At 45.7% G+C, this 23,343-nt stretch overlaps 1 protein-coding gene across 2 annotated transcripts; it reads right to left on the reverse strand.

Annotated features, from left to right (window-relative positions):
• Positions 1–16,072: 16,072 nt before the first annotated feature.
• On the reverse strand, positions 16,073–22,461 carry LOC128347912 (gastrula zinc finger protein XlCGF52.1-like). 2 transcript variants are annotated; one of them, XM_053303233.1, is made up of 2 exons: positions 22,089–22,461; positions 16,073–19,578 (listed from the first exon to the last, which is right to left on the reverse strand). In XM_053303233.1, the coding sequence occupies exon 2, from the start codon at positions 19,558–19,560 to the stop codon at positions 18,544–18,546; it is 1,017 nt and encodes a 338-aa protein (XP_053159208.1). In that variant the 5' UTR covers positions 19,561–19,578; positions 22,089–22,461; the 3' UTR covers positions 16,073–18,543. The 2 variants fall into 2 exon arrangements, with proteins under 2 accessions (XP_053159208.1, XP_053159209.1); XM_053303234.1 differs by lacking the exon at positions 22,089–22,461 and adding an exon at positions 21,563–22,073.
• Between the last annotated feature and the right edge of the window lie 882 nt (positions 22,462–23,343).

Genomic DNA, 23,343 nt, shown 5'->3' on the forward strand with positions numbered 1-23,343 from the left:
GTTAACCTGCCAAACTACCCCTCCCCTTAAACCGGGTTTGCAGAGCGAGCACTCTGCAAACCCGTTTTTTTTTTTTTATTGTGAGTTGCCACGGCATGGCTTCGCGCTGCAGCAACTCACAAGGAGACACCCCCCCCCCCCGATCCAGAGGCTGAAAAGCAGCCTCCCGGCTCGGGGATCTCTCCAGCATGCCCTGCGCACTCGTGGGCCACGTGGGCCTCCATGCTGGAGCTTCTGGGCCACGTGGCCCCCAATCCTCCCAGCCCCTGCTGGCCACCCAGAGCAGACTGCCTGCCCGCTCTCCCAGCAAACCCTCCCCAGGCTCTTCTCATTAATCGTGAGAAGAGCCTCTAGAAGTGTGAGCACTGCAAGATATTCCCCTCGAGATGGAGCCGCTCTGGGAAGAGCAGAAGGTTTCAAGTTCCTTCCCTGGCTTCTCCAAGATAGGACAAGATATTTTTTTTAATAGGACAAGATTATTTTTTTTGGAACCAACAAACTACCAAAGTATACAGTACGTTGCCAAAGCACAATTATATACAAAGTGGTTGTTTGTACATCATATATCTACAAAGATTTACACACAAGGATTTGGAAACCCACAAGGTTATGAAGTATATGCAGGTAGTACTGTAACTCGGGGGTGGGGGATTTCAAGGCACATCAGGTAATCGGGGGGGGGGTTTACATCCGACGTCCATTTCCACAATTTGTCCCATTGCTGTTTAGAGGAGATACTCTTGTCTTTTTGCACATAACCATACAAACTTTTTCAGAAGAGATTTACTGTCTCATCTGTGTGAACCTCTTGGCCGCATCTTCCCTCCCTATTCCTATGCAGGAGCATTGCATAAATGACATACAGGTTTACTAACCTGATTATGAGAAGGGAAACCTTCCAATTCCCTAGTATGAGGGCACCCATTCCGTCCTGTTTCCTTGAAGGTTTCTTTCTGGGACCTCGAAAAGAGGTTCTGTCACTCAAACCCAAGGTTAGTTCTTCCCAAATCTGTTTTTCCAAATCAGGCCACTCTAACAGCTTGCTTACTCCCTGCCACACTCTTTTGGCTACCACACACTCTTTTAAGAAATGTGAGTGGGTTTCCCTGAATGTTTTGCCTAGCTCACTAGCTTTCTGTTTGCAGGTGATTTTAGGACACTCTTGCTCGTCCTCTGGGAGCCATGGCTTAGCCGCATTAAGTGGTAGTACTTGGTGGTATAAGCGCCACCTTGTTTCCCATAAATGGAAAGGGACTTTTTTCTCCTTAAAGAGAGCGATAGGGTGATCGGGTTGCAACAAGTACTGTGAAGTGCGGTGTTTGTAGTGTTTACATTCTAAATCAGGTTTTTAAAAACCCACTTCTAGAATCTCTCCATAAATTGTTTTCCTTAGCTGCTTAACTGAGGAGGATCCTTTAAATAGATCAGCCCAAGACAGGGCTGAGAGAGATTCCTACCTGCAACCTTGGAGAATCCGCTGCCAGTCAGTGAAGACAATACTGAGCTAGATAGACCAATGGTCTGACTTAGTATATGGCAGCTTCCTATGTTCCTATCCCTGCCATAAGGATAGGTTTTATTTTTGAACATGTCTACTAGTGTCATATTTAAACCAGGTCTTAGCTGCAGGCGCCAAGAAGTTGCCCTATACTGACACTAGTTTGGTTTGGAGGGATTTGCCCTCCTGTGGCTCAGACGAAGTGCTTTCCCAGTCCTGCTTAACCAGTGATTAGCAGACACTCATTTTAGCAAATGAAGCAGATGTTTGGAGGTTTCCAGGAAGGAAGCATCAGGTTGGCTCCTGTGTGAACCAGGATGCTGCACTCGCAGGGCCTTGGGTCTGATCCAGCAGTCTTCTCCTTAAGTTCTTGCAACTAGAGATGCCAAGGATTTAATTGGGGACCTTTGGCACAGAGAGCATGAGCTCTGCTTCAAGCTGTGGCCTCTCTCACGAGGTTACAGCCCTCTTGTTTCTTCCCACAATCGGGCAAAAACAGACAACCTTCTGAACACAGAAACTAACCAGCCCTTATTTTAAAGTGCTGGGTTTTTTGACCCGCTCCATTTAGCCCAATCACGTATACTGGATAGGAGTTAGGTAGCCACAGGCAGAGATTACTTGCAGCTCTGCAGCCTGAGAGGCCAGGGCCCAGGGATTGAACCAGGAACATTATAACTGTAAAGCCTATCTGCTGTATTCTATTCAATTTCTTTTATGTTTTGTTGTTTAGAAGTTTGTCCCATTGGGGATCCTGTAGAGGGGAGTGAAATCAGAAAGGAGGAGGCAATAGACTTGTTTCCGAATACATTCTTAGTTAAATCTATATAAGATTACCTTGTGTTTGTGAGGGAAGCAGCTATAAAACACTATCCCACTGGTATGCTGGCAGCCAAAGTAACTTCAGACTATCTCCAGTGCCATCTCACACTTGGACTGCACACACTGCAGTGGCTTTTGCTTAAGGCTGGGGTTCCCAGCAGGCCCTCGGGGTACTTGAAGGACTCCGGGGCGGGGGCAGGGAAAAGCCATCCTCCCCACGGGGCAGCCACACTATTTGTTCTTTATCTGAGAACGGCTGGCTTGAAACCGATTCATCCTCAGTGATGTGTCCACGGCTGGCTACGTGCTGAAACTCAGCGTACCCTTCTCAGCTTGACTGACAGGCGTTAAGAAAATTAACACTGAGTTCTCCCATTGAAATTAATGGGACAAGTAAACCGGCTTAAGAAAATTAACACTGAGCTCTCCCATTGAAATTAATGGGACAAGTAAACCGGCTTAAGAAAATTAACACTGAGTTCTCCCATTGAAATTAATGGGACAAGTAAACTTAGTTTGGATGTAAACCGGTGACTGGAATAGCCTGTCTCACAACTGTAACATATAAATTTGTACACAGACACACACACACAGTCTCTGTGGGGTACTTGAGCTGAAGCTTTATGATAGAAGGGATACATAAAGAACATAAGAACAGCCCTGCTGGATCAGGCCTAAGGCTCATCTAGTTCAGCATCCTGTTTTGCACAGTGGCCCACCAGATGCCGCTGGAAGCCACAGGCAGGAGAGGTATGCCCTCTCTCCTGCTGTTACTCCCCTGCAACTGGGACTCAGACATCCTGCCTTTGAGGCTGGAGGTAGCCTATAGTGGTGGTGTATAGGTGGTATATAGTATATAGGTGGCCTATATGCTTCTTTTTAAAATGTTGGGAATCCCTGGCTTAAGGGATACTTGCATTGTATGGCCACAGGTTGGTTTGTTTTTCCCGGGGGGATTCCTATGTCATTAATTACAGGCCTACAAAATGGTGGATCCACCAAACCAAAGGTAGCCCATCAGCCATGTACAGTAGCCCACAGGGGCTTAATAACCACTCTTTACTGTAACAATCATGCTCATCTCACCCCACATTATATGTGACAGGGAAGACACATGGATGCAAATGAAGCAGCTCGTCTCTTGTCCCAGGCCGAGCGTGGTCTGAGCACACGTGGTTCAGCCACTTTGCTGAAACCAAACAGGTTTACAGGGGTGGACATAAGCAGCTGCCTTCTACTGAGTCAGACCATTGATCTGTCTACATCAGTATTGCCTACACAGAGTGGCAGCAGCTCTTCAGGCTTTCAGGCAGAGATGTTCCCAGTCCGTGGCACAGCCACCATTGTACAAGGGCCTGCACTGTATCTGGGCCATGGGTGCCTGGGGGCGGGCTGCTGCACTTGCTACCTCCCCCGCTCCCCTAGGGTACTCTCCCCCATCTTCACAGCACCCCTCAAACACTGTAGCACCACCCCTGGGCTGGGCTCACCCCAATTCCTCATCGGTGCAGCCCCAAACCCAGCAAGAACAGGTGGTCCCTTTAAGCAGGCCTGTTTTCACTGGCAGTCAGGGCGGGCAGGTGCATGGCCACCCTTGAGCATGGGAACACACGTGTCCCCCCCAGTCACTGCAGCCTGGAGTACTCCTGGGGGCTGCCAGAGGCTTACCCCCGCTTTCAGCCATATCTTCGGGGGGGGCCTGCCGGAGTCGTTCATCCATCCCCATGCCAGGCATGTTGCAGTGGGCATTTGATTCACGCGCCATTAAATTTGGTCAGGCAATGAAAGAACTCATTTGCCCTGACCCCAGTAGCGTATGACAAAGCACCCATTGCAATAGGCAGCTGGGCAGCTCACCTGTCTTGCCGCTGGTGACCACACGCCCTGAGTATGATTTCATATGCAGGGGGTGTGGTGAACGCACCCTAGCGCATGTGCACACACAATCACAGGGGAAGGGGGATGCCGGTCAAGTTTGTCCGAGCTCCCTATGTCCCTGGTGTTGGAAAGTTAAAGGACTTTGCGCTGTCTCTTTGCCTCAGACAGTGGAGGACAGACTAGTAAGTCAGAGGGCTAGAGGGTCAAGATATTTGTCATCCCTTCTCCACTGCTCTGATGCTATCCCTTTGATGTGTAGATTGCTAATCTCAGGGGATTCAAACTTCCTTCCTCCTTCTCTCTCTCTCCCTCTCTCGCTACCTGCCTGCCTACCTTGCAACATGGCAAGTTCCTCTCCCTGCACCTTATGTGCAGAGAGGATGCAGAATCCATCTGCATCCAGATAGATAGATAGATTAGAGATCCAAACTCCTCACTTTCCTATCTAGAATGGAGTTCCTTAATAAATGCCCTTTATATTGATTTGAAACTATGAATTGGCTCCAAGTTACTTTACTCTCAGCACATACGCATGCCTAACTAATCTACCGCTGTGTTGTGCCTCTGTGCACTCTGCTATATTGAGAAAGGAATTCTCTCACCACATATAATTTCCAGCAGGTTATGGGAGCCCAGTATTTTGAGCTGCGTGTGCTGCAACTAGAGAGTTAGGTTTGTTCCAGGAGATCCATTGAGATCTAGCGTGGACACTTTGAATTGCTAATCTACAGCAACTGCCTTTTGGAGCCAGTGAGGATGGCTACATACCTAGAGGGAAAACTCAGGCTTACTATCCTGGATGTAGACAACTATCTGGAATGGAAGACTCGACTGAGGATTGCACTGAAAGCAGAAGGACTCCAAAACGTTATTGAGGAGACCCCACCCCCCGCCAGATGGATCCACAAATGCTGAGAAAACTCTCAAAGAGAAATGGTTGCGCCAAGATGCAAAAGCTGGAGCGATGATTACAGCTTCTGTGAGTAAAAATTACCTTTATTCTATTTGTGAACTTGGGACCTCAAAGGAAATGCTAAACAAGCTAGATTCCTTGCATATGAAAAAAGGGTGGGCATACACCTTTAATTTACGAAAGAAAATGCAGGATCTTCAGTATAAAGAGGGGGACTGTTTTTCTACTTTTGTCAGAACTTTGGAAGATTTCTTTTTTCAATTTAGAGAGGCAGGAGAACAATTTGCAGAGAGTCAAAAGCTGGAATCTCTGTTCCTAAGCATGCCTCCCAGCTACAGCAATATAATTGGCCAATTGGAAACCCACACCAATCTAAGCTTTGAAAAGGCTGTGGAGACATTGTCCTCAGAGGCAAACAGAAGAAAGATTTTGAACTCACGCTATGAGAGTGAATTGGCAAGTAACTTTGCTCTTAAAGCAGCAGTTGGTCATTCCAGGCGAAATCCGAGATGGGGAGGGAATGCTGCAAGAGGAAACTGCATGGGGCCCCCACATTTACATACAAAGAGATCTGATTACATTGCCGCCAAAGAAACTCAGCCCAGAGAGAGAGGTCACATGACTGCCAGTGCTGAAATGAGGTCAACTGGGAATAAAGCCTTTAGATGTTTTCTATGTAACGAATTTGGCCACAGGGTGGCGAACTGTCCCAAGAATCAGACAAAGGTTGTGAGTCAGACAAAGGACTTTACTAAGGAGAATGGAAATCATGATTTCAAGTTTAATACAGAAAGATATTCCAACAGAAACAGGAATTATAATGTTAATCTAATGCAAGGTGATGAAAAGGTTATTTTGGATTCTGGTTCATCCGTCCATATATCACATGATCTGAATTTCTATACTGAACTGTTTGATATTCCTGAAGAGACTGTTTATTTGGGCAATAATACTACAATTAAAGCCAAGAAGAAAGGCGAAGGAATTTTGTATTGCAAATTGCTGAATGGATCTGTTAGGCCATTTTTTCTTAAAGATGTTTTGTATATCCCTGACTTCTCAAGCTCCTTGATTTCAATTTCCAAGCTAGAGAAACAAGGCTGTGAACTGTATATTAAAAATGGACAATGTGTTGTTACCCAGAATGGAGAAGTTTGCCTTGTAGGCTCTAATTTGAATGGTCTTTATTGTGTGGAATCTACAGACAGAGAGACCAGCCCATTCTAAACGTAATGAAGTGAACCTTGCCAAGTCATGCCTGCATGAAAACTGCGCGCTACTATGGCATAGACGGCTAGGACACAGAAGTTTTGAATCAATCCAGAACATGAAGGAACAGGGATTAGCTAATGACATTGATTTTGTACCATGTGACATTGTAACTAACTGTGTTTCTTGTCTTGAGTTCAAAGCAGTAAACAAGCCATATCCAAAGCAGAGTGAAAGGAAAACTGAAAAACCCCTGGAATTGATCTACAGCGACATATCTGGACCACTACCAGCAACCATAGGTAATCAAAAGTATTTTCTAACAATAACAGATGATTTCTCACGATACACATGTGTTTTTCTACTAAAGGAAAAATCAGAAATGCTCGAGAAATTAAAAGAATATGTGGCGATGGCAAGCAACAAATTTGGCTGGAAGCCAAAGATCCTACGCACAGACAATGGAGGAGAATATATGTCCAACGCTACACAGCAGTTCCTGAGAGAACATGGAATCGTGCATCAAACCACGGCAGCTTCCAACGCATCACAGAATGAAGTGTCAAAGAACAGAACTCTACTGGACATGGTAAGATGCATGTTTGCTGATGCACACCTCCCACAGAAATTCTGGGGAGAAGGCATCATGACTGCTACATACATACAAAACAGAATGCACACAAAGCCTATAGAAACAACACCTTATGAACTTTGGCATGGTCATAAGCCGTCCATGACGCACCTGCGTGTCTTTGGGAGCACGGCTTACTCATACATCCCAAAGGAAAAAAGGACTAAGTTAGGGGCTAGGGCCACAAAAGGGATTTTTGTAGGCTACGCAGCACAATCCAAAGCCTACAGAATTCTGGATCCTGACACCAACAGGATAACCATAAGCAGAGCGGTGTGTTTTGAAGAGAATGAAAGAGCTACACCTTCAGAGGGGTCCTACACCGAAGCAAGCAACCAGACCAAGCACCCTGATGACTGGATTATGCTTCCTGATCTCAGAGGAATTGAGGAGGAGACAGCAGATCCAGAACCAACCACAGTCGACACAGAGACCCCCAGCGACCCACCAGACGCACCCGAGGTAATGGAAGAGACCACAAAGGGTGAGGTGAGGCGATCAACGCACTCAAACAGAAGTGTTCCAGCTCCGAGGCTGTCCTACCTCGCAAGAACGGCGGAACAACCAGAACCTTCATCATGGGAGGAAATATCCCAGCTACCACAACCAGAAGCCCAGAAGTGGAAACAAGCTGCAATTGAAGAGCTTGAGGCTCTGCAGAAAAACAAAACCTGGACTCTTACTAAGTTACTACAAGGAAGGAAAGTTATAGGCTGCAAATGGGTTTTCAAACTCAAACATGATGCTGATGGTGAGATTCAGCGCTACAAAGCCAGATTAGTAGCAAAAGGATATTCACAGAAATATGGAGAAGATTATGATGAAACCTTTGCACCAGTGGTTAAACATACCACAGTAAGGACTCTGTTAAGTATTTCTGCTAGCAAAGGAATGTATGTTGAACACCTAGACGTGAAGACTGCATTCTTACATGGTGAACTGGAAGAAGATATTTACATGCAACAGCCACCAGGTTTCTTACAGAAAGGCAAAGAGGACTATGTATGCAAACGGCAAAAGAGCATTTATGGTTTAAAACAGGCTGCCAGAGCATGGAATATAAAACTGAATGATATGCTGCTTCAAGCAAACTTCGAAAGAAGCAACGCGGATCCCTGTCTATACACGAGATGCATAGATGGCAAGTGGACTTATATTTTGGCATATGTAGATGATTTGATTCTTGCCTATGAAAATCCAGATGACAGCAAGGAAATAATGCATCATCTGAACAGAGAAGTGGAAGTCAAGCGACTTGGCAACATTGCACATTACTTGGGCATTCAAGTACAAAGAGAGAAAGATGGAAGTTTCCTAATCAACCAAGAACAGAAAATCAAAGATTTGATAAACTTGCTAAGACTGGAAAATGCAAATCCTACACCAACTCCAATGGAAGTGAACTACATAAAGCAAGAAGATCAAACTGAGCAACTATCTGACAACCATAGATATCGTGAAGCATTGGGTAAGCTTTTATACATTAGTACACTCACTAGGCCAGATATTAGTACAGCAGTTGGCTTACTTTGTAGAAAGACTGCATCACCAACAGTCAAGGACTGGAATGCAATGAAAAGACTTGTTAGGTACCTAAAGGGTACTGCACACTTTAAGCTCAAGCTGCCAGATAACAGTCAACCAAAACTAGAAGCATATGTAGAAGCAGACTGGGGTGGAGATATAACAGACAGGAAATCCACCAGCGGTTACATAATTTTCTATGGAGATGGAACGATAAGCTGGTCAAGCAGAAAGCAAGACATAGTAGCATCATCAACCACTGAAGCGGAATATGTATCAGCTGCACAGGGCTGTCACGAGATACAATGGCTGTGTCAACTACTGAAGGACCTAGGTACAATGTACCACAGCCCATACCAGTGTATGAAGACAACCAAAGCTGCATTCAACTCTCCAAACAAGAAGATGTAAAGAGGAGTACCAAGCATATTGATATGAAGTACCATATAGTGAGAAGTCTGCAGAAGGATGGACTAATCAAGCTGATCTACTGCCCGACAAATGAAATGCTTGCAGACTTACTCACTAAGCCACTACCAAGACCATTCTTTGAAAAGCTGAGAGAGAAAATGAATCTTGTGAGCTGAGTCATGAGACATCGAGAGGGGGTGTTGGAAAGTTAAAGGACTTTGCGCTGTCTCTTTGCCTCAGACAGTGGAGGACAGACTAGTAAGTCAGAGGGATAGAAGGTCAAGATATTTGTCATCCCTTCTCCACTGCTCTGATGCAATCCCTTTGATGTGTAGATTGCTAATCTCAGGGGATTCAAACTTCCTTCCTCCTTCTTTCTCTCTCGCTACCTGCCTGCCTACCTTGCAACACGGCAAGTTCCTCTCCCTGCACCTTATGTGCAGAGAGGATGCAGAATCCATCTGCATCCAGCTAGATAGATAGATTAGAGATCGTAACTCCTCACTTTCCTATCTAGAATGGAGTTCCTTAATAAATGCCTTTTATATTGATTTGAAACTATGAATTGGCTCCAAGTTACTTTACTCTCAGCACATACGCATGCCTAACTAATCTACCGCTGTGTTGTGCCTCTGTGCACTCTGCTATATTGAGAAAGGAATTCTCTCACCACAGAGAATTTCCAACACCTGGGGGCGAACAAGACACTCTGTGGGCGAGTGAAGGGGCCATCTTTCAGATTTTGCCCCCTGGCTGCCTCCAACTCTGCTACACCAAGGTTAGCATCTCTATACCTTACCTAGAGATCAGGGGCGTAACAAGGCTGGAGTGGGCCCAGAGACAAAATTTTAAAATGGGCCCCTCGCTGACACACACACACTTCACAATATATAGTCATGTGACTTGCCTCTGGGGGGCCCCTTGAGGTGTGGAGGCCCCCAGGCAGCTGCTTCCCCTTGCCTAATGGTAGTTACGCCCCTGCTAGAGAAGTCAGGGATTGAACTGGGGATCTTCTGCATATAAAGCAAGAGTCTAGGTCTGATCAGCTGCCTGGTAATCTTCTGTATACCACTTTGAGTTCCATGATGGAAGAAATGCAGGATATTGTAAAGAAAACAATGTGAGTTTGAACTTTAGATTTCAAGTGAAGTAGTGCTGCAAATAATGTATGTGCACTTTTAAGGTGGAAAGTGCATCATGGCCTTTATTGTGTTCATCCCCTGTAATTGATTTGCAATTACAAGCCCTGTTTTGTGGAGATGAAAGGTGAACGGCCAAGGAACTGAGGCCTGCTCAAGGCCACACCAAGGCCAAGGCAGACGGACATCAAAGAGGCCTGTGAATTCATTTTGAGATCGCCTTTTACATGTAGCAGAGCAGTGAATTGAAAGCTGCGGTGTTACAGCCACTTGTCTGGAGACTCTGGCACTGCACCCCGTGCTTAAGGAACAAACCGCTCCACTGTCAGTTGCTTGAGACCAGAGGAGGTTGCAGGGTGCTTTCTTTCTAAGCAGCACCAGTGGCAGGGAAAACAGTGAGTCACTTGAGTGTGAGGGGAGGGGGCTCACACATGGAGGCAGCTCATCCCCTACTGACCACATCCGTGCTCACTGCCTCCTGTTTCATGGGGGGGAAAGACCCTACAGCCTCCTCCACAGCCAGCAGAGTGGCTATAGCATAACAGATTTCAATTAGATGCAGATAATGTACAGATATACGCACATTAAAAGTGATCTTGAAGCACATCCACAGCGCTTTGAACCTCTTTTTGATGCACATCTGTCTTGGCTTCCAGAGATGTCTATAGCTGTTACAGGATCAACTCAGCTCTCCTATATCCTGCACCTAGCATTTTATCCACACCATTCTTTCCCCCAGCATGCCTCCTTGAAAACAACTTCCAATCAGCACCACAAAAGAAGAGTTTGTATGGGTGATGTGCTGGCAAGATACACTTCTTGCACACATAAATATCTTTTACTCCATCGTTGAAGAGAAGTGTGAGAAACAATACTCCTAAAATGATTAGAAACTGTACAGAGCTATTTGTAAAAAGGGATTTCTCGACAGGAGAAATTTCTCAGTCTTGGGGGTGGGGGGAGAATGGAAGAGCTGACATTTCAGTGTAGCCCCCTGCCCCCAGGTTGAGAATGATGAGGACTGGACAATAGAGGCAGTGTGGGTGAATATTCACATTTTTTTTAAGGTTGATGAGTTACACTTTAATGGCTCCTTTTTTCTCAAAATCCCAGTGGTTAAAAGGTGTCACACTCACTTTCTATGCATGTTTGTGTGTGAAATAGTTGTTTTAATCCACATTAGTGATTGCAAGTATGGAACCAGCAGGTGACAGCTATTCTTTTATTCATCACTCCTGAATAAAAGCATGTGGATTTGCATGCGTACCCAAGGAAACCAGGGTAATTCTACCAGCTCTCACCCCATGATAGCTAGCTTGCTGGGTGGGGCGGCTCGATCACCTCCTCTGATCACCCCACACACTTTGGTCACAACTGTAGCAATTGTGTGTTTTCAATAGAAACTAGTTCATTTTGAAAATCCTCTCAGACAAGCCAAAGTCCCTGCACAATCTCCCATAGTTCTTGGAAAGGGCAGGGGTGGTTTTGTTGACTCTGAGCTGAGCAGTACGTGACTAAACCAGGCGGATTCTGGCTCACCAACCCCAAAGCTGCACACTTGGCGTGCCAGAGCCAAGATGTTATGTCTGCCAGTCTCTTGCTCATACAGCAACAGTAGCTGGCCTGCAAAACTGACAATCCACGCATCCCACCAGCTGTGTACACCATGGCCCACAAGGGGCTCCAATAGACATCCAGTTTCTGCTGCCTGCCCAGGGATGCAAAAAGGGAAGGGTTCTCACATACAGGGAAGGTAACACTATAAAACCAGTGACCCATGTTTAGCTTGGGGAATCACAGATTGTCTGTCTTGGAGAAACCCAAGAGCTGATTCTAACCTGCTAGCTGATTCTAACCTGCTAACAGGTTCGTGTGCTGTCGGGTCAGTGTCGACTTCAGGCGACCACAGAGTCCTGTGGTCGTCTTTGGTAGAATACAAGAGGGGTTTACCATTGCCATCTCCCATGTAGTATGAGATGATACCTTTCAGCATCTTCCGATATCACTGCTGCCCACTATCGGTGTTTCTCATCATCTAGGAAGCATACCAGCGGGGATTCAAACCAGCAACCTCTGGCTTGCTAGTCAAGTCATTTCCCTGTTGCACCATTAGGTGGCTTGCTAACTGGTTAGTCCCTTGCTAACTGAGCAAAGAGGCACCTTTTTAAAGTGGTGATTCTCTTTATTTATCAGAGGAGAGTAATTGACCCTATCCACCCCCAGCAAAGCATCCTTCCAGTGGCTGTCACTGGTGTCTATCTTATGTTTCTTTTTTAGATTGTGAGCCCTTTGGGGACAGGAACCCATATATGTATATATGGGTTCCTGTGTGTGTGTGTGTGTGTGTGTGTGTGTGTGTGTGTAACTTTGGAACTTTTGTTGAAAAGTGGTGTATAAATGTTCATCATATTCATATCCATAACCTATCATTACCCACCAGAATTATTATTCCCCGCCCCGCCACCAGTGAAATTCTGTATGCAGGCATGACAACCCACCTGTATTTCCAAGCATTACACGCAGGTTCCCCAGCATACATTTTTACCATATACAAGCCACACTGAAACCCTATTCACACTGGGCTGGTTCTGGTGACCAAAGCTAGGTAGGAGGAGCATCCAGCCAGGCTCCAAGCACCCTGCATGCTCCTGAGCAACAGTGGCATATCATGAAAAATCAAGAGAGGAGGAGGAGGGGTAGTGATCAAGTTCTAACGGCACTCCGGGTAGGACAGGGCAGGATGTGCCTTCCTTCCTCCACCCTTGATATGGTGCTGGATACATGATGGGAGTTAGCCGCCACCATCGGACCCAGATCATGCCTAGTGCACAATCATTTCTGCTTCCTCCTCCTACCTTGATTTTTGCGGACACACAACCATTTCTCGGGTGCGTGCGCAGGACTTGAAACCTGGCTGGATGCTCTTCCTACCCTGCTTTTACTCATGAGAAAGAGCTAACTGAGCAAAGAGGCACCTTTTAAAAGTGGTGCTTTTTTTTTTTAGCAGGGGGAGAGCAACTGGCCCTATCCACCCCCAGCACAGCATCCCTCCAGTGCCTGTTGCTGGTGCCTTTCTTATGTTTCTTTTTAGATTGTGAGCCCTTTGGGGACAGGAGACCATCTTTCTTACTAATTTCTGAATGTAAACCGCGTTGGGAACTTTGGTTGAAAAACGGTATATAAATATTTGTTGTATTCGTATTATGTTCAGGATTCATTCAGTCTGTGTACAACATAAAGAAGTACAGATCTGTATGCAGGAACAGTTATTTGCATGCTGTGTTGAATGCAGGTAGAGCAGACACTTCCTTTCTGTACCCGGCATTGGAGAGGCCTCTACCCAGGTTTACTTTTAAAATGAACACAAGTAGTCATTTACACAAAAACATGTACCATGTGTACAGACATCTGAATCCAGGCACAACATCATGTCAGAACAGGGCTGTAGGCAGGAATATCTGTCCAGCAGGATGTTTTCCTAGGACAGGAGTAGGCAACTTCGGTTCTCCAGCTGTCGTTGAATTACAACTCCAATTGTCCCTAGTCACAATAAATTGTGGCTGGGGATGATGGGAATTGCGATTCAACAACAGCTGGAGAAGCCAAGGTTGCCTACCCCTGTCCTAGGATAGAATTGTTGCTTTTCAAAGCCTGTCAGCTGAGAGCATGGATGGCAGTGGGGTATCTCAAGCCCAGTTCACACAATCTCTTCCTTAGGCTTAACAAGCCCCTTTACTCCTATTCTCACTGAACAAAGGCACTTAAGAGACAGCCATAGAGATATAGTGAGCTGCCATTTTCCCAGTCAGACCCTCGGTCCATCTAGCGCATCCTTGTCTACACACACTGGCAGCAGCTTCTCCAAAGTTGCAGGCAGGAGCCTCTCTCAGCCCTATCTTGGAGATGCCAGGGAGGGAACCTGGAACCTTCTGCATGCAAGTATGCAAATGTTTTTCCCAGAGCGGCCCCATCCCCTGAGGGGAATATCTTACAGTGCTCACATGTAGTGTCCCATTCAAATGCAACCAGGGCAGACCCTGCTTAGCAAAGGGGACAAGTCATGCTTGCTACCACAAGGCCAGCTCTCCTCTCCAGTCCTGGAGAGGTTTATTCAAGGAGATAGGCCTTTTCGCCACACTGTTCAATATATGCTTCCTGTACACAGCAATGTTTTCCACATGAAGGATTGTGTTCCGTGAAGTCATGTGAAGATATCCCAGAATTCTCTGCTCTTCTTTCTGCAGAAGTGTCAGTCCTTTTTGCTATGGTGGGAGAGAAACACCTTGACAGGCTCGCCAGGTTATAACTTAGGAGATGTCTTATTACTCTGTATTATCACAGTGGAAGGTGGTGCCACTGACCCACGCTTGCCTAGTTTCTGGCCAGGCCCTGACACTCCCTAAAAGGTAAAGTGTGCTGCCAAGTCAATTTCAACTCCAGGTGCCCACAGAGCCCTGTGGTTTTCTTTGGTAGAATACAGGAGGGGTTTACCATTGCCTCCTCCCACACAGTAGGAGATGATGCCTTTCAGCACCTTCCTATATCGCTGCTGCCCAATATAGTACCAGTGGGGATTTGAACCGGCAACCTTCTGCTTGCTAGTCAAGCATTTCCCCGCTGCGCCACTTCCTATGCCCTGAACAGGGCTTCTATTTTACCCCACCTCACATGGAAGAAGGCGAGCAGGGGAATGCAACTAGAAGTGGACAAGAGCTGGAGCAGTGGCACTATTGCCTGCTGCAGCAACATAATTAAAGGTGAAAAGAGATCTCTGGGTTACAACCTGGCAACTCCAAACCCTGGGAAAGGACAGGGAGGCTCTACCTTGGTAGTCCTCATATGACCAAAGTGGCCAACAGCAGAAGTACAAACTCCTGCTCAAAGAGGAGTTCATACCTCTTATTTCAACTGTGTCTAAATAAGCTTGGAGAAGCCACCTGGCTGATTAAATTCAAGATAGATAAAGGGTACAAGGCAGCAGATTGCACAATAGCAAACCTTAGTTTATTTTTTTTAATTAAGATTTCATTCACCAGGGAAATGCTTAGATACTATGTCGATTAAGTTATTATAACTCTCCATTCACTTCAACAGCAAGGCTTGCTTTAAAATCATTACACCACATCACCTATTTTTGTAAAGGAAAATGTGAACTACAATATACACATTGCTGTGTTCTAAATTAATTGCAGTAACTCAGAGAAAGGGGCGGGAGACCCCCCTCCCCCTGCCCGAATCAGAGCTCCACATCTCCCCAAAATGCATTTTTGAGGTCCTGCATGACCAGCATCCCCATTCAATTCAACAGAGGGGGGACTTTTGGTGTGTGGAGCTGTGCCTAGCACTAAAGTTAATGGGGACATCCTTGCACTGGGGAGCACATTGTGGGAGAGAGGGATGTGCTAGGGGACTCTGTGCACTGGGAGACACAGTGATGAAAATGGGCAGGGACAGGTAAAGGATACCTGCAAAATGTTATGGAAGTCTAGCAACTTATTTCACCCACATTCAGCACTAAGCTTAGAATATCAGGGATAACATTATGAGAGTTGAGGCGGGGGGGGGCACATTGATCATTGGGTGAACATATGTTATATGTTTTTACTTGATGTTATAATGCTGTGTTGTGAGCCACCCAGAGAACAATTTGTTATGGGGTGGGCTAACAAATAAAGTTTTTTAAATTATTATTATAACATAACAGCGTATGGAACGCTTTTCTGGAATCAGACTAAAAGTTCAGCTACTCCGACACTCTTCCTCCAACAGTAACCATCCAGATGCCCCCGGACACTTCCCTGGGATCTGAGCCACCGATCTGTAAAACTCTTTCATTTCAACTGGGTGTGCAGGATCGCCATCTTGGTTGTCAAAAAAGCAGACAGATCACTATCGGCCCAATGCGAAAGCATGCTCTGCCAGCACAAAAATACTTGGGGGTGTGGATCAAGTGCTGTAGTGAGTTGTCCCAAACCATGGCACCACGACAGTGCTGCAGGGACATCTGTGACAATGCAGGCAAAGCAGCAGAAAGGTTGCAATAGGGATGGTGTTGTGCACAGTTGACTTTTTAAAAAAAAGTTTAAAAACACACACAATGCACAAAAAAAGGGGGGGAGAATCTACAAATAATAGTGGAAATATTCTAAATGCCTCTATAGTAGCCGAGTTTGCTCTCTGGAATACAAGATGTATACAGCAGAAATAAAAATAGATTCAGACAGAGTTCAGCACATATGGATGGTCTAGAATTGCTGCTTTGTTTTCCCCTGTTATCTGTAGAATTAGGGGACACTGATGACTGACAGTTGCCCCTCCAGATCTCATTTAAGACGGTAAAAAGCCAATTGTACAAAATGTTTAATTAACCAGTAGAATCAACTGCTACTAGAGGTTTAAGAGCCAAGGTTAGGTTTCCTATCAGACACTCTATTAATGACAAACATTCTCATAAAGGATGCCTACAGAAAGGATAAAAGCTAACCACAAAAAGTACTTAGATAATAGCAAACAACAGTCTTCTATGGACAGCTAATTCCAAACTTTCCCATTGTGTTACTTTTACAGTTTCATTTCAGGCTACCTCTGTTAGCTCTAGATACACAGCCCCACCCTCCTTCTAAAGCTCAGGGTGGGTCACACTGCCTTCCTTCAATCATTTTCACAAATACCCAGTGAAGTAGGTCACTAATACTCCTGTTTTTGTTTTTCAGGGGAGGAGCAGAGGCACAGAGGTCGTGACTTTGTCCACTGGGGTCCATGGCTGGGCTGGGCTGAGCTGAGCTTCACATCACAGTTTCTCCAACCTGGCTAGAGGGACCACTAGTTTAATTAGATTTGGCGAGAACACACTTCTGGACAAAAACTGGACTTGACAAATGGGAACAAACAGAAATGAAGAGGTGAATATTGCAGCCTTCCTGAACACTTTATCTCTGTCCTTAGAGCTGCAATACCTAAAACCAGCAGAATTTTTTAAAAGAACAACAGGAGCAGGAATTCATTAACAAATTTGATAGACTTCTCAGGGCTTGAATAAGGATGATGGGTGGCGTACTCACTACAAAAAGTTAATTGTTCTCCATGTCACTAGGTATTGTGTTTGTATGTTCAGTGGTCCATTAATCCAGGCATGTGTGTTACCTTTAGTTCTCATCTTGCTAATTTGGTTTGCTCTGTGTGTGTGTGTGTGTGTGTGTGTGTGTACACGGACAGCCATACACACCTTCCACCTTCTCGGTCCACTGTGTGAGCATCTGATGGAGTCTGTTGCCTAGAAAAACTCAGGCCACAATAAACCATTCAGTCTTTAAGGTGCCACAGCACAATTTGTCTTCCTGTTGCTATAAAATAACACAGCTCTTCTGCTACTCATGTCCTTTTTTAAAAAGCCACACTGCTCAGAAAGTGCAGCACGGAGCAGAAAAAACACAGTTCCAAGGTCTGGAAAGCATGCCTTTTATGAAGGCCTCAAGATCACTCAACCTATCTAGCTTACCAAAAATACTTTTGTAAAATGGATTAACTTCAATCTGTAGAAATCTATGTGACAAACAGATTTCTACCAACAGGGGCCTTCTAAATTAGCAGACAATAATATAGTGTGATCCAGTGGCTGGGAGCTACCATCCAAAAGTTAAAGCCCTGAAGTAAAAGGTTACTGAGGTTAATTTACTACTAGCACTGTCTCCTAAGGGAAGTGGCAGATTCTCTATCACTCGAGTCTTTGCATAGAGATTGGGAGTCTTTTTCTTCAGAGATCTGTGGCCTGGTTTGTGTAGGTAGTCAGAAAAGCCAGGAACAAATGAAGGCCCAGTGAACCAAAATGCCAGGTAATAGAACCACCAGAAGGTTCACACACAATTCTAGACAATTACTATATATGTCTATATAAGTCTATAGTACCTTGAAAAAAGTCCAGATATACAATATTCCCCTGAACTCCCAACATTCTCATAAGGAACTGTTTGGAAGCTTTGTACTGTATATGTTATAGTACATATACTGATATTTATGAGATATTCACTTGTAAATATCTGAAATCTGGTAAATATAGACATTCACAGGTGGAATGTGAGCAGTCCTGGACAGTTTTAAGAGGGCTGAAAAACTCAAGATACGCAGCAGTGAATGCTGACAGCTACTGAAATCTGTACGCATTCAGTGGCATTTGTTAGGAAAGTGGGGAAATAGATACATATTTTCCCAAAAAAATTCATCTGGGATTATCAGCATTCACCAAATGTTGTGCATTCAATGTAACAAATATAACATTTGTACCTTATTAAAGATACTATAATATTATTTAAAGTATTTATAAGTTGCTTATATACTATAGACATACAAACTGATATCTAGTAATTGCACTGAATCACAAGTGAAATATCTGGTGGTATCTGACATTAAACTGGCAAAATCCTTCAAGGGTGGCTCCTGAACTCTTAAAAAAATTAAGTTCTCCGCGGCACACAGTTCTCTATCCCCTCCTCCTCCTCCCATGGTGAGAGCAACCTGTTAATTAAAACAATGGGACAGGATAGGCAAATAAGGGGTTCTCTCTGTTGTGGATCTTCTCATGTCTCTTATGGTGGGAACTGTGGCTGAAGCACTTGCCACAAAACCGGCAAGCATAAGGCTTCTCCCCAGTGTGGATCCGGTGGTGCTGCACCAAGGTGGATTTGTCAGTGAAGCAATTCCCGCACTCGGAGCACACGTACGGCTTCTCGCCCGTGTGGATTCTCTGGTGCCTGAACAGATTGGAGCTGACATTGAAGCTTTTCTCGCAAATGTTGCACTTGTAGGGCTTCTCCCCTGTGTGGATGCGCATGTGCTTGATCAGGTCAGCGTTATGGCTGAAGCTCCGCAGGCACTCTGTGCAAGTGTTCAGCACCTCTGGTTTCTGTCTTGGCTTGGGCTTCTCGCCGCCCCCACTACTGACGTCAGCGCCATCCCCCTGGACACAGGCCTCCAGCTGCTCTTCTGCTGAGTCCTTCAGGTGCTTCTTCTTGTGTGAGCTGCGGCTGTAGCTTTTGCCACAATCGATACACTCGTAGGGCTTCTCCCCTGTATGGATCCGCTGGTGCTGGGTGAGGTTGGATTTATCGTTGAACCGTTTGCCGCACTCGAGACATATATAAGGCTTTTCTCCTGTGTGAATTCTCTGGTGCCTATTCAGGCTGGATCGAACGGTAAAGCTTTTCCCGCACTCGGAACATTTGTGTGGCTTATCATCGGACTGTGCTTGCCACGGGCTGACCAGGCTCGAGTTCTGGATGAAGACTTTCCCACACTCAATGCAAATGTCAGGGATCTCTTCCGTCTGGGTACCCCGGTGTACCAAAAAGACTTTGCGCTTCTTGATGGTGTGCACTGGCTTCACTGGCCAAATCATCGAAGGTATTTTCTTCTCCCGCACTTCAGCCCCGCGAGCTTGGCTGTGCCCCGGACTTAAGCTTAACATCTTAAGGAGTTTACGTTTGGTCACAAGCTGCGATCTAGTCTCCTCTGGGCTAAAGTTCTCCTCCATGTGGCTCATGATGCTACTTCCTCTTACCTAGCAGGAAATCAAAGGAGGAGGACAATTCTCAGATATCAAATTAATCAACATTACTTTAATTCCACCCCCTCATCCAAATCTAAACCCATAACCTCCTAATTTTCCCCGTACAAATTGACCCAGCCTTTAGTATCTGCTGGGGAGGCTCTCCTCCTTGTCCCACCAATATCAGAGTTACATCTGGCTCGGATGCAGAGGAGAATATTTTCTTTGTCCAAGTCCAGCTATGGAATTCCCTCCCAAAGAAATTCATCTCGGTCCTTTGTTGGTTCCTTCTTCTATCAGGTCAAGGTATACTTTTCTTTCACCAAACTTTTAACATCTAGAAATATTTGTATCTTTTTATGCTGCTGCTTGGGGCTGGTTTGTTGCATTTTACTGCTACATTAATGCAATTTTATGACTGTTGGCCAGTCTGATACTTTTAATGTTTTTATTGTATTCTTGTATTTTTTAATGTTGTTAGCCGTCCTGAGCATATTTTTGTTGGAAAAGCAAGGCATAAATGTTCAAAATAAACAAATCCTTCATCAGGTGTGGTTCTGACATGCAGAAATGGTAGTGTTCCCAAAATAGTTTCTGTGCATCAGAAGTTTCACTGAGTCTGCCTCTGACTTGTGTCTTTTGCGATTTTATAACTTGCTTCCCTCATTACAAGATAAGAAAAGTAATGCAGGCACTGGCCCTCAGTCACAGATTGGCAAAGCCCATATTGGCCACTTGCTCCTGACTTCAGAGGGAAGAGAGATCAGCTATTTCTGCCTGTGGTTATTAAGCAAGAAGCATTTAACACAAAACTATAGGACTACAAATGCCCTGGATGTGATGCAGTCCCTCTGTTTTCAGGGCTGTGTGTATACCATGGATCCACAGAAAAGCTGTGGTACTATGAATTTAGGAAGCATATAGCTTCCTAAGCAGCTCATTTTTTTAAAAAAAAGAGTAAGAGTCTAGCCCTTATGGCCAAGGAGAGAGGCCATACCAAACTGCTGTGTATCCCAAAGTTCTTTATATCACCCCTAAGATCCAGAAGATTGCAGGGAATAGCACACAGAACTGGGCACACTAACTTTTCATGGGGTACCGACACAGCTGAAAGCAGTGTACACCAGTCAGCGTGGTGTAGTGGTTAGAGTGCTGGACTAGGACCGGGGAGACCTGAGTTCAAATCCCCATTCAGCCATGAGACTTGCTGGGTGACTCTGGGCCAGTCACTTCTCTCTCAGCCTGACCTACTTCACAGGGTTGTTGTGAGGAGAAACTCAAGTATGTAGTACACTGCTCTGGGCTCCTTGAAGGAAGAGCGGGATATAAACATTAAAATATAAATAAATAAATAAATAAATATTCCGACCCAATCAGCTACCCCACATGAAGCAAGAATGCTTAGCAGTGCCGCCTATGGTGACCCAAAGCATGTGGGGGCACACTCCATTGTTGTGTGTCCTGCTCCCTGCTGCCTCAGTCTTTCTTCTGTTCTTGCTGCTCCTTGAGGGGGGCAGGTGCAACCAGGGCCAGGCACTGGAAGGGGGCACATAAGGGCACAAAAAGGGGCTAGATTTCACCTGCAGGCAGGAGCTCCAACTTCTAAACTCTTCCATGGGCAATATGTCAAACTTCCAGTTTTACCCTTTTTTAAAAAATGAAATTTTGATTTAATGACCCTTGAGACAAAAGGTGACTGGCAAACCTAACCCTGCTCCCATCTCACATATGGATTAACCAGTATCAATTTCTCCTCAGGCAGCCAGTTTGCAAAGCGAGGACGGTCCTGGAATTTAAGGCCGTTTTGTCATCACGCTCTGCAAGCATCTAAGTCCCAAACACAAGAGACAAGCTGTGCCTACTCGGGCCCCTTCCTAAACTACTTTTGATTTCCGGGAATAGATTCCTAAGCAACAAAATACAGGCAGCATTGTTGTTATGTATTAAAGGTAAACATATTTCTAAATACACAGGCTACCAGTCACATGTACATTACCTGCAAAAGGTGCAGTGTACATCACAGGCCTGTGATCAATACCTGACACTGTTTTGCATGCATTTTGTGCCTGTTAAGAGAATAGGGTTCCAGGTACAAAAGGAGTGTAGAGGTCCTCAAAGGAAGGGCAATACACTCTGCCCATGCTCAGAGATGGTCTCCTTCCTCCTTGCGCCACATGTTGCCAGTCCAAATCTTGGCTAGAGTCTGTCTAAATCCTGTTCCTCCCCCGCCCGCAAATGGAGATCAGCCAACCACACCATGCGGATTACGGCTGTATCTCAGGGAGAGTGAAAGCTAACACTGTGCGCCAAGCTAGCGTCGGCGGACGAGGAGCCGGTTTCTAGTCCAGACCAGTAATCCGAAACGAATCCTCTTGCGCATCCGCAGATGGTTCCGCCCAAGTGGTGAGATGCAAAGAGCAGACCCGAGCATGCATGGAAATATATCTCTATATCTGGTGGAACCTCACTCCCCCCCCCCCGCCCTTGGCGCTTTGATTCCTGGTGGTTTTGCTCGTCCCTACCTGGTGATAAGGAAGCCAGAGCTCATGCGGGTCAGTGAAGGCAGCTGCGACTTGGATCCCCTGTCCGGTGGCGCCCAGAAATGTGTGGGTGGAGCGGGAGGAAGCCTTTTGTGCGGCTAATTCAATCTCCCCTTGACTCCGAGCTTAATGGCCGAAAGGGCTGCAATCCTGACTCCACCAGACCCCTCACCCGCCTCTCCGATTCATTTAGGACTCCTAGAGAGCTTTAGAGATGGAGATCTCCCCCGCCCCTCTTGGTTTAGAAAGCAGCTGCTGTCGAGCGCGGGCTTCCCGTCCACAATGGAAGAGCAGACGGCGGAGGCGGCGGCGGCGGCAGAAGAGGAGGAGGAGGCGGCCGCTTGCCCCAACTACCTCTGACCCAGGAAACTCAATCCTAAAGGCCGATCCGACCAGACAAAGAAAGAAGCCTCTTCGCAATGTCAGAGCCCTCTGGTGGCCAACGGAGAACATTTGCAGGGATTTAGGAAGGTCCCCTCTGAGAAAACCTACTACTATAAGTTTCCACTTTTTAATTAGACAAAGAAAACACGCGCGCGCACAAAATCTGGCATCTCAAGTTGAGCCCCCAGAGCGTGTGCAGAGTGCTTTGAGCATTTGCAGAATGTCCCTCTTGAAAGGCATCACCATATTTTCTCTTAAAGAGTCAGTTTCATAGATTCAGATAAGGAAAATTTAAAAGTACCATACAAGGTACTCTGTTTTTGGTTTTTGGTTCTTTTCTGGCTTTACAGCCACCTGGTCTGGAAACTAGCCAGGAGGATTTCCGCTGCATTATATTTAGGCCAGTGAATTTCTGGTTGTTAGGCAGCCCTTCGTTTCCTTCAGCGCTGCCTCCAAAAGTGGCCAGCTAGATTCCCTGAGGAAGCTCACTGGCAAGCTAGGATGGTGATGTCATCTCCCTTTTGTTTGCTCCAGTATAATAATCAGAGGTATACTGCCTTTCAATATGGAGGTTCTATTATTCTTATTCTCCACTCCCCACCCCCCACGCTCCTAATTTGCTGACAGCTATTGATAGACCTAGCCTCCTACCAGCTTGGCCAATTCTCTATCAACAGGATGTATAACAGTTGCTTCAACAACCTCATCAGACCCAGAACCTATCCATAATCCCAATCTACAACATCAACCAATTTAACACACACACACACACACACACACACACATTCATTCATCTTTCTCCTTTTTCTCTCCAAGGGAGCTCTTACACCTTTATCCATTTCAATTTCATCAG

Source organism: Hemicordylus capensis, chromosome 2 (genome assembly GCF_027244095.1).
Source record: "Hemicordylus capensis ecotype Gifberg chromosome 2, rHemCap1.1.pri, whole genome shotgun sequence".
NCBI lineage: Eukaryota > Metazoa > Chordata > Lepidosauria > Squamata > Cordylidae > Hemicordylus > Hemicordylus capensis.

Bases quoted from the DNA above. Each gene is read 5' to 3' on its own strand.
- LOC128347912 (XM_053303233.1), bottom strand. From the start codon at position 19,560: ATGAGCCACATGGAGGAGAACTTTAGCCCAGAGGAGACTAGATCGCAG.